This window comes from Geospiza fortis, unplaced genomic scaffold (assembly GCF_000277835.1).
Source record: "Geospiza fortis unplaced genomic scaffold, GeoFor_1.0 scaffold190, whole genome shotgun sequence".
In the NCBI taxonomy this organism is placed as follows: domain Eukaryota; kingdom Metazoa; phylum Chordata; class Aves; order Passeriformes; family Thraupidae; genus Geospiza; species Geospiza fortis.
Genome location: NW_005054328.1, coordinates 1,958,640 through 1,974,243, shown reverse-complemented (window position 1 = coordinate 1,974,243; position 15,604 = coordinate 1,958,640). Strand labels below are relative to the sequence as shown.

General features: G+C 33.6%; 1 protein-coding gene across 4 annotated transcripts in view; it reads right to left on the bottom strand.

Moving 5' to 3' along the window:
* MYO6 (myosin VI) overlaps nucleotides 1–15,604 on the bottom strand; it is a 73,581-nt gene that overhangs the window by 45,347 nt on the left and 12,630 nt on the right. For all 4 annotated transcript variants that reach the window (XM_031057136.1, XM_031057138.1, XM_031057137.1 and 1 more), the window contains exons 4-10: nucleotides 15,054–15,183; nucleotides 13,949–14,054; nucleotides 12,037–12,092; nucleotides 9,669–9,766; nucleotides 7,708–7,872; nucleotides 3,127–3,207; nucleotides 332–512 (exon numbers count right to left, since the gene is read on the bottom strand). In XM_031057136.1, the coding sequence (XP_030912996.1) occupies nucleotides 332–512; nucleotides 3,127–3,207; nucleotides 7,708–7,872; nucleotides 9,669–9,766; nucleotides 12,037–12,092; nucleotides 13,949–14,054; nucleotides 15,054–15,183 (817 nt within the window). The remainder of the gene's footprint in view (nucleotides 1–331; nucleotides 513–3,126; nucleotides 3,208–7,707; nucleotides 7,873–9,668; nucleotides 9,767–12,036; nucleotides 12,093–13,948; nucleotides 14,055–15,053; nucleotides 15,184–15,604) is intronic.

Sequence of the window (15,604 nt, the reverse complement as noted above, 5' to 3'; positions counted from 1 at the left end):
TTTCTAATTCCAAAATCTCTTTGTGATATTAGAGAGAAGTTGGACTTTAAAGCTGTCATTAAAATACAAAATGGCTCTTTTCTTTGTATTAAACTTTTCACTGAATAAGTTCTTGAACAATTTCAGGGCAACCCTATTTGCTTTCAGAGCACGTAAAGAAGTACAACTCTAAAACAAACAGGTAAACTTGACTTCAAAATGGGGTGAAGATTGAATTACCCATGAACAGAAAGAAGCTTTCAAAAGCAGTAATTCACATGAAAAGGGAATGTCTCTAATCAAAAGGCGTTTTCAGTATTTTTATGAAAAACAGTTTCTATTTTCATCTAACCTGAAGTACTCCCAGCTTCCTCAAAATCGATATTTCCAAGGTGAAGGACACCAGCCACTACTCTAAAAAGATCAAGTTTTTCTTCATCATCCAGCCCAATCTTTTTCATTGCTGTGCACATTCTGTTGAAATCTCCATGATCATCTAACAGTGGATCCTTCAAGGAACCTTCTTTAAGATACTATAAAACACGAAAAACCAAAAATTCTATGTAAGTCCTTTAAAGTAAATGTAAGCAAATATTTCCAGTCAAGAATAAGTCATAAGGAAAAGCATACAAAAGCATGCCAAACTAAGTAGATTCGAGTTCTTCATACAATATAGGCTTCACAAGAACCTTAATTTATTTTAAATTGTTGATACTTGGAAGCATGATCTTCAAACTTAAATTTCACAGCAAACTTCAAACTATCTTCAGAAAGCAGAAGCTAGAGAGAATGTGACTGCTAAGGACAGGGGAATATGAGCTAATGAGCAGGGGGAAGGAAGACTTTGTCTAAGGGCGCTATTGGAGCATTTAATACAAAGGAATCCTTCTAGCCCCAAGCAGCTGAAAGAAGATGGAGGTCCTTGCAATAGGATGACAGAAGGACAGGAGTACAGGACAAATCAGAACCAGGAGAGGAGAGTTATCTCTATTATAAACAGGCTTATTTAGAGAAATATACCAGTTAACTTCTTGGTGTAATTAAGAAACATAAAAGTTGTTTGCAGTGGTCTATGGCTTATAAGAATAATAGCTATGTTCTGAAATACTAATTTAACATTTTGCTGATTTTTCAAATTTAAATACATTGAAAGCTATTTTAGCTACAAACCAGTTTAAATAGTAGAAAGTAACACACCTGCATGCAATCAAAAAACTACATGAACATGCACAGACTGAGCTATGGTTGTACACTTGTTTTTAAATGTTATCAATTAAAAAGAATAATTTACTAAATGAAAGCCTTGTTAGTGTCAAATAAGCTACCATGACTTTTTCAAAACCAAACACCACATGCATCTGAAAAATTCACTTCACACAACATGTAGGCACATCAATAACATTATACTACATGTTAATTATGTAAAATGATCACCTCATCTTCCTGATAAGGAAAACACAAAAATAATTGAAGTATTAATTGACTATTCCAGCTACTTTTATTTAAAAAAACAATCTTAATATTCTTAATAAAATGACAGCAAATACTAAACTTCCAATTTAAAAGCGTGAACAAGGCAATATATTTCCTGTTTAAACAGCTATACTAGGTTTAAATATCATTTAACTTTGATCCTTTGTTAAGCCTTCAAATGGATATGGCAGTTACATATAAGTATTATGGTATCATATGTTCTGCTACTTCATGTCTTATATATATTTTCAGAGCTATTTTCTGAGTATGTTTTAATTTTGAGAAACACTTATTTCAAATCAAGTTTTCTCTTATTTCAGGTCCATCAGAGGACAAGTTTTATGACAACACCCACCTGTAAATCACATTAATAACAGAAAACTGCACAGGTTCATCTTCCAGAAGAAAAAGTAAGTGAATGTTGATACTCTATGCCTACTCACTACAATCCTTTATGAAAGGCAAATTGGGTAGACTGAGGCAAAACTCCCCAGTGCTAGCCTATATGCTTGACAAGAATGAAGTATCTACCAGCCTTCTGCCTCACAGTGATGTCAAGTAAGTATTTTTGTATCTGATTCTCCACCATCCTGATTATAAAAAATAGCCTACATTTAACAACAGAAGTCAGGACTACATGCTGAGTGTTACAATAATGCGACCACTAGAAATCCAGGGGCAGACTTGATAATGTTGACTCGAGGAAAGGAACTATCTATACAGTCTCTCGTAGTTGAGCACGAGCTTCAAGATCACATTATGAAAGAGATGGCATGACCACTTGGTGGAATGAGGCTCTTAAGTTATTTTTATCAGATATATATGCAGCTTACCCTGCTACTGAATCACAAATATGGATTTGATTAATATTTGAAATACCTTCCAGCTACACAAATGTGATTTTCATACTTCGAGTAGATGAAAATTTTATTAGAGAACAGAGTAGAAGTTTAGTTAAGTGTTTTAATAACTTCCAATTCATAAGTACTATTAATTCAGAACAAATTCTTTAGTATCCTCATGTGAACAGCTCAAAGGTTTAAGTGCTACAAATTCTGGTAATTCCAGTTCTAAAAAATGTAAACAGAGATGGACCAAGGAGGTATAAATGTTTTGAAGCTTCAGACTTTTATCCAGGAAATTCCATGCTCTGCCATAACTAGCAGTTAACAGCAAGGGGAAAACAAAAACCTTTAAAGTGCACTGAGGAGGAGTATATAGTCATGGCTAGAAGTGAGCTTGCACTATTGATTTATAGAACAGTTTGGAGCATCATTTCAAAACTCCAGGTAGTAAAAATGGCTCCAGAAAAAACATTGCTTTTGACCTATTCCTACCAGTAGTTAAGATTTTTAAAAAGAAAATTACAAAAGTATTAGATTTTTGTTTTCCGCAGAAGACAAGCTGCATCATTAAGTGTTATGTTATTATAAGAATGAAGAGAAAACCATTTTATATACACTGTTCCATTTTGGATTTTATTATGCATGTTAAAATGTATTTCTAAGACTAAACTCCAAAGCAGAGTTCTCAATACAGCATCTTTGAGAGTACCCTCTTAGACCTATAACGATGTGTAAAATGAACATTTCATTCCACACTATAAAATTGTAATCACTTTCAACTCTATCTCCATTATTTAACAATATAAACTAACTGAAGATAAAAACCTACCTCAGGACTCTTGCGATTTTGCAAAATCTGCTTGTCTGTTTCTTTGTTAGCGAAGAATCTGGTACAGCCTCGATTTAAATACTGGAACAATAAAAAAAGTGGAAATGCATAGTTAAAGATAGAAGTAAGGAAAACATATGCTTTTATTTAAGGCTCGCCCTACATGGCTTCATTTAAGCATTTGATACAAACAAAATGATAAACGCTCATCATTAATTCCTTGAAAATATATTTACATCTACAAAACTAAAGAACTGCAACAGTACCAAACTTCTATTGAAAGTTTCTTGATTTTGACAACTAAAACACTTTTTCACACAATGGGATATTCATTAAACCACACAATATTTTCTTACTTTTTGATTTTATTAAACCTATTCAAGGAGTCCAGGATTACAGAAAAGACAACCAAAATTAGGAATCAAAAGAATTAATTTTCTGGCATGTGTGTAATATGAAACTACTAATTTTTCCTCACCAAAAATTTCTATATTTGGTAGTGGGAGACATAGTGTATTAAAAACTCTGAAGAATACTTAAAGCTTACAGCATAGTCTAAGCAGAAGCCTTATTTTGAACCTGGCTTCTGATATCCACCTTATGTTGTATAGTAATCTCAGATTTACTGTTCAGTAAATCAGACTGAATTTAGATTTAAATAATTACTGTTGCTTTCAGCAAAATGGGATCACCAGCTTTTCCCTTCTGATTTGTTCATCTGAATGTAAGAACTCTGTTCAAAAGCTTGGACAGAGCCCTTTGTCTGAAGGAAGTGAACTGATTCTTTACTCTTTGATTGAACAAAGATGTTTTCTAAGAGGTGAACACAGACAATTCCACTCTCTGATTAAAATTTACATGCAAAATTCCAAAACCTCTAAATATTCTTCAAAGCATTTCTAACAGCAGAAGAAAACCTGGTGACAAATTTAATATTAAAACAAAGTGACAGCTGTTCAAAGCTAGCTTAGTGTTTAACAAAGTACAGAAGTTTCTTTATCAGCCATTAAGAATGCAAATCACAGTGTATTTTAAACACACTGTATCCCTGTATTACAGCATTAGTAACACAATCCCAGAAACTGGGGATGAGAAGTGAAAAAGGTCATACTTTTCAAAAAGAGAGCGTGGAAACTTATCTGACAGGTTGAGAATGTGAACCAGCATGGTATTATATTATAACCTACATAAAAGACATTTAATCACAAGATAATGGCTTTCATTTGAAAGCTAAAACCTTGAGTAAATTTATATATTAAATTAGGGAGAAATTCTATTTTTAAAAGAGCACAAATACACAGTTTCAGGTTAACGTACAGTACATCTAAATACCATTGTACCTGGGGTTTGGTTTGTATGGTTTGCTTGACTTTTTTTTTTTTTTTTGGTGAAGTATAACACACTATTGTAACTTCAGCAACCCAAACATAAGGCAATTTTCACTTCTCTTCCTGAAATTTAGATGAGAAAAAAGTTCAGATTCTCATCCCCATCTACTGTTCTCCAGGTACAGAATTACTCCAGATTTACTGTGCAGCTTTGCTTTCACAGCCATGTGATTCAGTCCAAGGCACCAAGACCTACAAGGTCCAGCACATGGTTTCCTCGTGACCTTGAATTTCTGAAAACTTCTGCAGGGCAACCTAAAGCACGAGCTCCCAGGACTGCACGATTTCATGTGGGTTGTGCTTGAGAATGGGTGTGTAAAACCTGCAGAACTGCAGGGCTATTTGCATAATCCTTGGCCAAGTAAATTCTCACTTCCCCAGGGAACCTGCAGGGGAAAGGTGAACTAATATAGAGGTAATGGCCATCAGTGCTGCTGCAATCCAGAGGACAGATCAGGCAGGTGCAGCCAATACAGGGTCTTGGTTTACATGCCCAGAGCAATGTGTCCCTATGCCATGACGGCCAAAAGGATGGGGAGGAGATTCCAAGGGATCACTTAAGTCAAAGGGAAGCAAGACCAAAGATTACAGAGAATGAAGTTATCCTCTTATCTTAAAAAAAATTTTTATTCTTTTTCAAAGAAACAAAACCCCAACCCCCCCCCCCAAAAACCAAAAGAAAAAAAACCACAACCACAAAACAAAATAAAAAAACCCCCACCCAAAAAAAAAACAAACCCCAAACAAACAAACAAAAAAAAAACACCTTAAATTTGAGATGGTCCTATTTCTAACAAAGTGTACTTTAAAGAAACCAGGCTTGAGTCTTAGAACTCAAGCTGGCCCTATTTTGGACTTTGCCTCGATAAGCCATAAAGCTCAAGGCAAGGGGCACAATAGAGCCAATGCAATGTGACTTAAGGGATGAGCTTTTCTAAATAACCAATTTTAGAGTTTGAGGTTTTTTATTAATATCTTTCTTGTAAAATTTAGTACTGATTGAAAAATACTGATCAATCATCAAACTTTGCCTTGTATAATATCACAATCTATTATCAAAAGCTTGAAAGATGGCATTTCTATGAATTCTGAAACAGATATGCAGTCAACAAAATGTGGTAAAAAAAAGTGACACAAGTATGCTTAGTCAGAACCATTCTATGATGAAAACTGAAGTAGCAAATGAGAACAAAGAACACAAAAATCATCTTGACAAAAGAAATGCAAATTTAGGAGGAAAATTATCTTTTACAATTTTGTTTTCCTAAAAATCTCCCATAAAATGGTACTTGATGAAAATTTGGTGCAATACAGGTAATAAACTTTAAGAATATTTAAATTCATTTACAAGCTTACAAAGATGAAAAATATCCTAAGGTTTTGTTTGTTTGATTTTTAATTAAAGATATCTACTTTAAGAGAGAGACAAAAACTGCATTAAAGTTTTGTAATTTAACATGCAGAGTGGACCTTTCACGTGCAAGAAACTCAGAATTCAAATACTAACTTATGGTAAAGCAATAAAATCCTTAATGGAAATTAAAGTGCCAGCTATAGTCTTAGTAGAAGTCAAAAAAAAGGTCACAGTATGATAAGGCTGGTGTGACTACAAACTCTTTATACATGAAATATGCAAGAAAATGTCCTCTGTAAAAGAACTCAAGCTGTTAAGTGCTATCCTGCATCAGCCTGATTTTAAGAAGGTTTTAAGTCTGACCCTGACATCTACAACCTTGGGTTCTTTCATGAGCAGAATTCTTGATTTAAAAAAAAAATCCTCAGGAGTAGGTAGGCAGCATATTCTAGAAATAAAATCTATTAACTTCAATAAATAAATTTTCATTGAAAAGTGACTGAACAATAAAAACACGTACTTGAAAATCTGTTCAACATTTTAGCTTTAAATCATACAAGAGAATACTGCATGGAGTAACTGCAGAGTAAAGAAGAAAGTTTAGAAAACTAGCTCCACCTTTTACCAATATAAATGGTGTTGGGTGTTCTTCGATATTGTGTTTGTTGAGGGTTTCAAAAGAAAAACTTTCCTTCTAGGGAATGGAAGCAGTTCTTTCCTAATAAGCATCAGAACAAGTTTCCATCACACAGGCAAGTACGAATAGAAAAAAATATAAAAAAAGATACAAACTAAATATTTAAAGAAATAATGTAAAGTCTGTGAATGCTGAGAGAATGCCTTGAGAAAGTAAAGAAACTTGTCCTAGAATACTGTCACGGCTTTTAGAGAGCAAGATCACCTTGATACCACAGTACAAATGTACAATGCACACAATGTGGAAGTGCAGCTCTGTGCCCATTTCCTGGCTCATCCATAAGGAGAGACTGACTTGGCCAAGCCAAGGGGCAGGAGCTGCCTCTTTGGTGAGCAGGGTATCCCACCTTCCCCACAGAGAGTGCACTGATTCAGGTCTCACCTTTTGCTTTGCACAAAACTGGCAAGACATTTGTATATTTAAAGCTTCTAGCCCTCAGCTGAATTTTGATGGAACTGAGTACAAAAGGGAAAGCAACCTATAAGCACAGTCCAAGTTTTATTTAGAACAAGTAGGAAGATCAACCAACAAAGAAAACAGTCAGCACAATAACTTAATTCTTTGTTTGCAGTGCTTCTCATCTCGTTTAAGATCAAGAAAGTCTAAAGAGATGACATTCATGTAGCTTATTTCCTTGTAATTCCACATTGTTGTATTACAAACCCCTTCAAAACCCAAGAGATTTGGTCTGTTTATTTTAGGAATACACAAAATTCCACTTCCATAATGTTCCAAGCCAAATATAAGGCAAGAAATGGTGAGAGATGGAAACAAATGACAGAACACAAGCAAAGAACTGACTGATATGTACCAGGAGATTTGATTTGCACTGAAGAAATTCACACTTTACATCTCTAGAAGAGCCCATAACAACATTACCAACAGCTGGGTATGCAACAGTACATTTTCTGGAAAACCACAGATTTCTCAATTTTAAGACAAAGTATAGGAATTCTTCCAGTAAAGAAAAATGTCAGGTAGCTTTATTCCAAGATCAAATAGATTTAACAAAAAGAAAATCTGGGTTTTTTAATAGTAATGAGTTAGTCAAAGATAATAAATAGAGATTTTAATATGATCTGTATGACAAATCCATATATGACGATATGACAAGCTTTACAAATGCTGACTCTGCTACTCACCCTAAAGTTGTCAGGAGAACTTAAATATAGCTTTTCCCTAATGTCTTCTGGAGCACCAGCACAAAGCCTGTAAAAGATATGATAATTCCTCTCTTCTTTGCCTTGCACACAGATCCTAGATTTCTCCAGAAGGTAGTGTGACACAAATCCACCAACCACCGAGTTCTAGGAAGAAGAAATATTTTTCTGATTATCTGAATATTTGTTGCATTGTTTAAGATTCAGGTTTTCAATTTACTTTTGTCTGATCATGACTTGCTCAATAGAAACTGGTCCAAAAAAGATTAAAAGCTATCTATACCTAACACATATTAAGCCTAGCAAAAAAAACATTGCCATTACCATTGCTTCTCTCCCCAACTCATGTATTGTATATACATACACTCTTCTTAATAAAAAGGTCTTCTTCACCTCAAAAAGCAGAAATCCATAGCAGAACCTCAGGAGTTATTGCAAAGAGCATTGCTACAGCCATCCTTACACTTTCTGTATGACAGTGCTATTACAACCTTCTTTAGCTGCATTTCACTGAGATTTTTGTAAAATAAAAGGGTTAAAATTACAGAGTACATATTTGGACAACATCTTAAGCAAATTAATTATGACACAACATTTTATTTCCAACACTTGCACTTCTTTATCTAGAAGGAATTCTGACACAGATTTTTGAGAGCTATTTCTTATCTGGCTTATGAAAAAATTCCCTATGCCTAGAGAAATCTTAATTGCAAGGAAATTCCTGAACTTAATGGCCATTACAGGAACTATGAAGGATTAACTGACTGACAAATTTGATTGCAGTTATGCAGTCATTCCCTTATTCAGGAGGTCTCAGTCTGTACTCATGTCACTTTGAGAAACCAGACCTAAAAAGGTGACCACAAAGTGAGAAATTATGCCTTGTAAAAAAGGGGCTCAAGTAAACAGGCTGATCTTGCAGTGGTAAGCTGAAACAAGCTTTGAAGCAGTTTCTGAAGATACTCAGAGGGCTATTTGCTTCAGCTGAAGTAATTCAACTGAAACACCATAAAAGTGTTGATGGGTAGATGAACAGATCATGAATCCATCATCAGATCATGAATTCATCATTTTAGGTAAAAATTTTGATCCTTTCCATAACTTTACTAAAATGAACCAGACCAACAGATAAAGTCCCTCTCCCTACAAAGAAATTTGATTATTTACTAGGTAAACTATTACAAAAGCTCTGAAGTTAAATTACAAACCAAGTGATGAAAACTTAGGAAAAGACTGCAAGCTCAAGACGAAACAAATGAGCTTTAAGTCTGCAGGAAAAGAAACAAATTCTTGCAGTTTGTCTGTCCTCAGTCAAAAAAATGAGGAAGCATGTATGTAATCTCCAGAGAACATCCACAGGAGTCTTCAACTTGGACATACTGACCAACCATACAGCCATCCTTAATGTGGAATGTGTGTATACATATCCCACCAAACAAAACTACACCTGAACAAAGATAATTTTTCTTAAGATACACAGTTGAATAGTATTTTTATCAAAAAACCAATTCCTTGACTTCTGTCATACACAGATTACTATGTAAGGTCCCAAAATTTCATACAAATACATAAAAAAAGTTTGAAGTCAAAATACATTTATGTCTAATACATAAATTACACTTAGTTGAGCATTAAAGGAATGGATGGATACCTAATAGCAAGTGAGTTAGTCTTCATATGAGAAGACTCACATATGCAATGAAGGGACCCATTTTTAACCTTTTGTTGGTGGAAGCAATTTTCCTACTGAGTTGCCACTGCTTTCCAGTACAGTGTGGCTCTGGTTTTTCTTTCAAGGTGACACAATTCAAATCGAATCTGTAAAGTAGGACAGTGGCTATTTGCTGCAAGACTAGTAAGTCTGTTCAGCCTCCTGCTAGTCTAGCATTTCCATTATATGCCAAAAAAAACATCACTGGTTATCTGTAACAAAATTCCAGTACCTTTTCATTGAAGTGAATTTCAACAAATTTCCCAAAACGACTGCTGTTGTTGTTTCGAACAGTCTTTGCATTTCCAAAAGCTTCTAATAGGGGATTTGCTGTTTAAAAAAATTAATTTTTGTAGTGTTAAAATTCAATCAGGAAACTACCAAAAAGAAAGAGAGAACAAATACAATTAACCGGGGAACTTATTTGGAATAAGGTTTGAAAATCAAAGGAAAAATATTACCTATTAGGAATAATATATTTTGCAAATTATACTGGATATACTGTGGTGAAACATAAAATTAAGTACTTAAGTGTCTTGTAACACTGCAATGTACTTGAATCAATACAGCAAGAAATTCAGAGACAAATAAATACCAAAAGTTATTCAGTGATGTTCTTCTACAGGAAGTAGATAAATAACTGATACATAAACTACATGAGACAGCACAGAATTTGATGCTTCCCAATTATTTATTATTCATGAAATCTAAACTACCCACTTATTCCACAGACAAAAATGCCACTTAAATGTCATGCATGCAATGTATTAGATTGACTTGGAAATTAATAAATATCATATTAGAAAAGTTTGTTGATTTCAAAAACCATTTAACACTGTCCTTTCAAATTAGGTCAATTAAGTGACTGACTGATTTTATTTTTTACTGGCTGCTGCTTTTCAGCATGTTAAAGCCCATACAGAAAGAGTGGCAGCAAGGAATCTTAATTCTCATATCCATATATATACACACGCATACAAATATCATGCACAGTTTAAACAGTTTGAAACTGCTTATTAATTATGAAATAGAAGGCCTCTGAAAGACTGCTTTTTAGTAGCTTTGAAGATCAAAGAAAAATAGTTTACTAAAGCACGTTAACAATAAACCACTAAAAATATCAGCAAGATATTTTAAGGCTTCTAGCTAAAAATAAGCACTGGAAACTAAGTGAGCAGAAACTCAGATTTAAAACTCCACTGACAACCATTTAAATACAAAAATTAAAGAATGAAGGAATGACATCAATGCTTGGATAAAATGTGGGTGGTAATGCATCATGTAATAGGACATGAGAATTAACCTTTTTTTGTTTGGCTGTATTTTCATTTTTTTAACAATTAAAGTTCATAAAAATGCAAATCTGACTTCTTACAAGATCTTTGATAACTATTCAGGCATTTTATGTAATATGAAGTTTTAAAGAAAGGATTATGAACAAAACCAAATTGCACAAAGTCTTTCAGCTAGGCTGAAGGTTCCTCTAGTAATACATATGCCACAAGCATATTCATTAAAATCATGCCTAAAAACCTTCAGAATTCATGCATCAGATGCTGTTCTAAATTAAAAAGCCCAAACTCTTTGAAGAATACCTACAAGTACCAATTAATTTGCATCAGGCATTATCCAACTCTTGCCCACTTTCTGAGTTCCTTTAGCACATAGTGGATTTCATTAAGGAACTGGTTTAAGCAGACCTACAGCAACAAGAGATTAAAGCCTGAAGTTCTTCTCTTGAATAAGTGGTTCAAATTTGAAAGCAGGAAAATTTAAAGCAAAAGTAAATTATTTTTTTAAGAAAAAGACACAGAGTCAAGAAATTTCAAAATAAATTTATGCTATGCTATAGAGGACTAAAATGTATGATGGAATTATTAGGTTGGCTGAAGGTTGTTTGCTCTCCAGGTATTTCTATTTTCCTGATGTATGAGGAATTATTAGGTTGGCTGAAGGTTGTTTGCTCTCCAGGTATTTCTATTTTCTCAAAAAGCTATTTTCTGTTCAATTAGGAACTACACGCAACATTCAAGAGGCTCAATGAGAAGGATCAACACAGTCTCTCTTCACCTTGTTTGGAGTCTACTGTAAAGATAGATACAGTCAAAGTGCTGTTCTGAATTATTTGATTTCTGACAAAAAATGTTATAACAGAAATATGATCCAGAATCATAATTTAAAAGAACTTCCCTACTTTATTTGACTTTGAGAACTCGATAATGAGGAGGAGGAATTATATTTTCCTGGTACTAACAGATAGTAATGAAAAAACAATGTTGTCCTTGCAGATTTTAAGGAGTTTAAAATTCCATTTTGGGTACCATACTACCTTGAGTACATTATATGTGTAAAGCTCAATTCAAACACACACATAAACGTTTTCTAGATAAATGACAGCATGATACTATAATAAATAAAAATAAAGTGAATTACAAATAAAAAATATTTCAAAACCTAGGATCAAGATCAACTACCTGTAAATTATGCTCTAGAAAGTCTGATAGCATTTCCATACTACTTTTATTCACTTGTTGTTGACTCACATTTCTGAAAAAGAAATAGTTTTGGAACCTTTAGTTAAATGAAAGAAACTTCAATACCTTCTACAATTCTATCATCAATATCTTGGCCACTGCCATAGGATTCTGTCAAATACCTGTAAAGTAAGATAAAGAAATCATTATCATTCATCTCATGTCAGGTTTCCTCACTTAAGCAGGGTTTAACATGGCTGTGCACAAATACTAACTAATTACTATATGAAAGGCATTCTGATTTTAAGTTTCAAATACCTATGCGCTTTGAAATAAACTTTACTTTAAACTTTTAACTTTTTTGCTAAAACAAAAATATTCTTGCACACTTCCAATTTTTTTCAATACTCTAAGGCCTGCTAGAAATTTCTTTTCAACATGCATATGGAAATTACAGTTTAATAGAAATATAATCAAACTATTACTGTATTATCTGTATTTATTAATAATCTTATTCAATACATAAGGTTTCATGTCTATTTCCTGAATTTAAGACTGTTGCCATCCATACTGTTTTTGTATTCATAACTATCAGTGTTAATAAAAATCCACATGGAGATGGTAAGGATAAGGAATTACAAGGGTACAATTAAGGCAGGATTCATTTTAGCCATTGAAGAAAGAATTAGAAACTAGAACCACAATCTACTTGCTCCAAAGTCCCAGTCTTTTTTAATTTTTTTCCCTGCTCACAGGGCATGCTTTCTGGAAATTCTCAAATGAATCTGGGACAAGTTAAAAACAGCTCTTGAAAATGGGGCTTTCAAAAAAAATTTAGAAGCACTAAAAGAGCTGTACTAGCACCTTTTACTTTCTAAACCCACAAGGGTAAAATCTTCCAGCTTTTAAAACTCAGTTATGTTTTGTACAGGGACTCTATGGTGGAGGGTGGTGGGGAGAAGCAGCTGCAATGATATTCGCCTGTTGTATAATGAGCTCTTCCTTTGCTGAGAAGTGGAAGAATAATCTTCTTTAAGAGCATCTCTTGTGAGATATTCTTCCAGTTCCTGCTGTCTTTTTCTGTTACTCTTATCAGGAATAGAGTCAGATGTCCCTTGTAAAAAATTATTGCCAGCATCTTGCAGTAATTCTTGCAGCTATCTATGAAAGGTTGCACAGGGCCAGTGCAGAGCAGTATGAAGGACAGACAGGCAGTTGTGACAATTCTTCACGGGATGTGGAAAATAATACCTCTACTGTAGAGAAATACTAGAAAATACATTATTTTAGGGAAAAGGGAATTAAATATTTGTAGAGGGAAACAAGTCCAAGGCATGGCAAGGGAGCATATTTACACTGCCCACACTGTGCTTCCCTGCATCATCAGGCCGCCTATTGACATAGGTGTATTTAAAGGAGCAGTTCTTTCTAGTTAGTGTTCCAGAGTGATAAAAAGCCATTAAAAGATAATGCAGATATGGAAGCAAGGCTGATATATATCAGCAATATGGCTTTCCATATAATTTAATACACTTTATTTAGTATTGGTTGCACATGAACATCAATAAATAAATAAATACCACTATTCAGTCTTACTTAGTAAACTTGGGTAAAGTATTTTAAAGTTTAAAAGATACTCAAACAAACTAAAAAAAAAACCTCAGGGGGAACACAGAAATACACATTTATGGCAAAACCAACAGTGTCTTGCAAGATACAGTTAATATGTCTAGTTACATTTTTTTATCAACCACATTACCAGATGTGCAATACAAAAATGACTGTATCATAAACCATAATAACTACATGATGTCACTACAACTGAGTTAAAGTTTCTGTGAGTATGTAGCTATTTCTGCACATTATCATGTCAGCTTTTAACTCAATTTCTTGTAATAAAGTGCACATAGAAACTAATACATATCTTTCTGAATTGTATCTTAAACCCACTGATGACCTTAGTTTGCTCTGCCTCTATGTCAACAAAATGCATAAACACAAGAGATTCACATACTAACTTTGGTGCAAACATACAAACCTCAAAACAAATTTAGTGTTTTCTGTCTTGCCAGCTCCTGATTCTCCAGAGACTATGATGGATTGACTCATCTTAAGCACTTTCATGTCACGGAATGCTTTATCAGCTTAAAAAGAAGAATATGGTTAACATGACAAAAATTAATACTCAGCAGAATTGCAAGGATAAAGTTAAGCTACAATGCAGAAAATTAAATGTAACATTTTCAGGAATAGAAACTAAATGTTTACAATTAAATTAATTATAGTTTATTAAATTCTGTTTTCCTTTAATTTATACTACAGTTGTAATTCTTCCAACACTGACATGTAAGAACTCAAAGTCTTGGAAACAAAGGCCTACTCAACTTTTTCTAGAATAAAACAAAACAAAATCAACAATCTAGAGCTAAATCTTTTTAATTAAATGTATTTGCAAAATAGTAGTCTGTGTTAATTTTATATATATTTTTAAAGGGAAACATTCAGGTGTACTTTGCAACAAGTAACATCTGAAGAAACTAGGAAAAAAATCTCTCTTATTATGCAGCAGATACTAATACTCCAGCTAATTTTATTTTTTATTTCAAAATAAAATACAAAACAGTGAGAAGGCCTTTAACATGTCAAACTTTGATTATAGTTTCCAATTATTTTTTATTTTCAAAAGTGACTGGAATCAGATTTAAGCCATAAATAACATTTCAATGTACTTTCTGTCTGTAACACAAGCATATAAAAAGAAACAGTGAATGTGCTCTGGCAACATAATTTAAGGCAAAGAAAATTACTACACTGAAAGACAGTGCCAATCATTATTATGCCTTTTTCACTTATAAAATTTGAATTTCTTTATTTCTTTTTTAGGTTTTTTTAATGGTTGCAAATTATATTTAAATTGCTTAGACTTAAACACTGGAAGCGCAGAATAAGCCTAATAGAGTTGTCACAGTTGCTCATTTACAAGTTCTTCAAAAAGATGAGAAGATTTGCAATTTTAGCCATCAGTGGTTTTGTTTTATAATAGTTCAAAATAAGTTAATTACTGCTACAGGTGGCAATTTACAGATAACTCTGAAGTATTCAATGTTTGTTTTTTAAGAGACAAATACAGGCTCAATACATACCAATTGCAAAAACATGTGGTGGCAATGTTCCCAGCGATTTACCCTGGTACTTTTTAATAGTATCTGAAGAGTAAAACTTAGGTATATCAAAGTATGGATTCACTGCAATAAGAATGTTGGCTACATAGGTCTGTGAAGAAAACAATGAACAGCAAATTACTAGGCAGTATCCAAGCAAGTGGTTAACAGCATTCATCTATTACTATTACAGACTGTAGCCTCCATATAACAATTGCATTTATGATCCTCTCCAGCTAATGCAAACACCAGACAGGATATATTTTTACAGTTCCTTTAATTATCTTCTCAGCATTTCCATGAAATTATCCTGGGAAAATTCCCTAACCACTGAGCTGTGGAGTATGTCCTGAATCTGACCTTTCTCCCAGTCTCCTTTTAAATTATTTCCTATTGTCTGCATTACTGGATCAAGGACAGGACGCCAAAACCTCCTGCTCAAAAGCAAATCAACTAAGCTCATGGATAGCATAACGCACGGTCCTCCAGTGAGGAGGATAGCTTTTCAATATCTAATGGAAGCAACTCAGCAG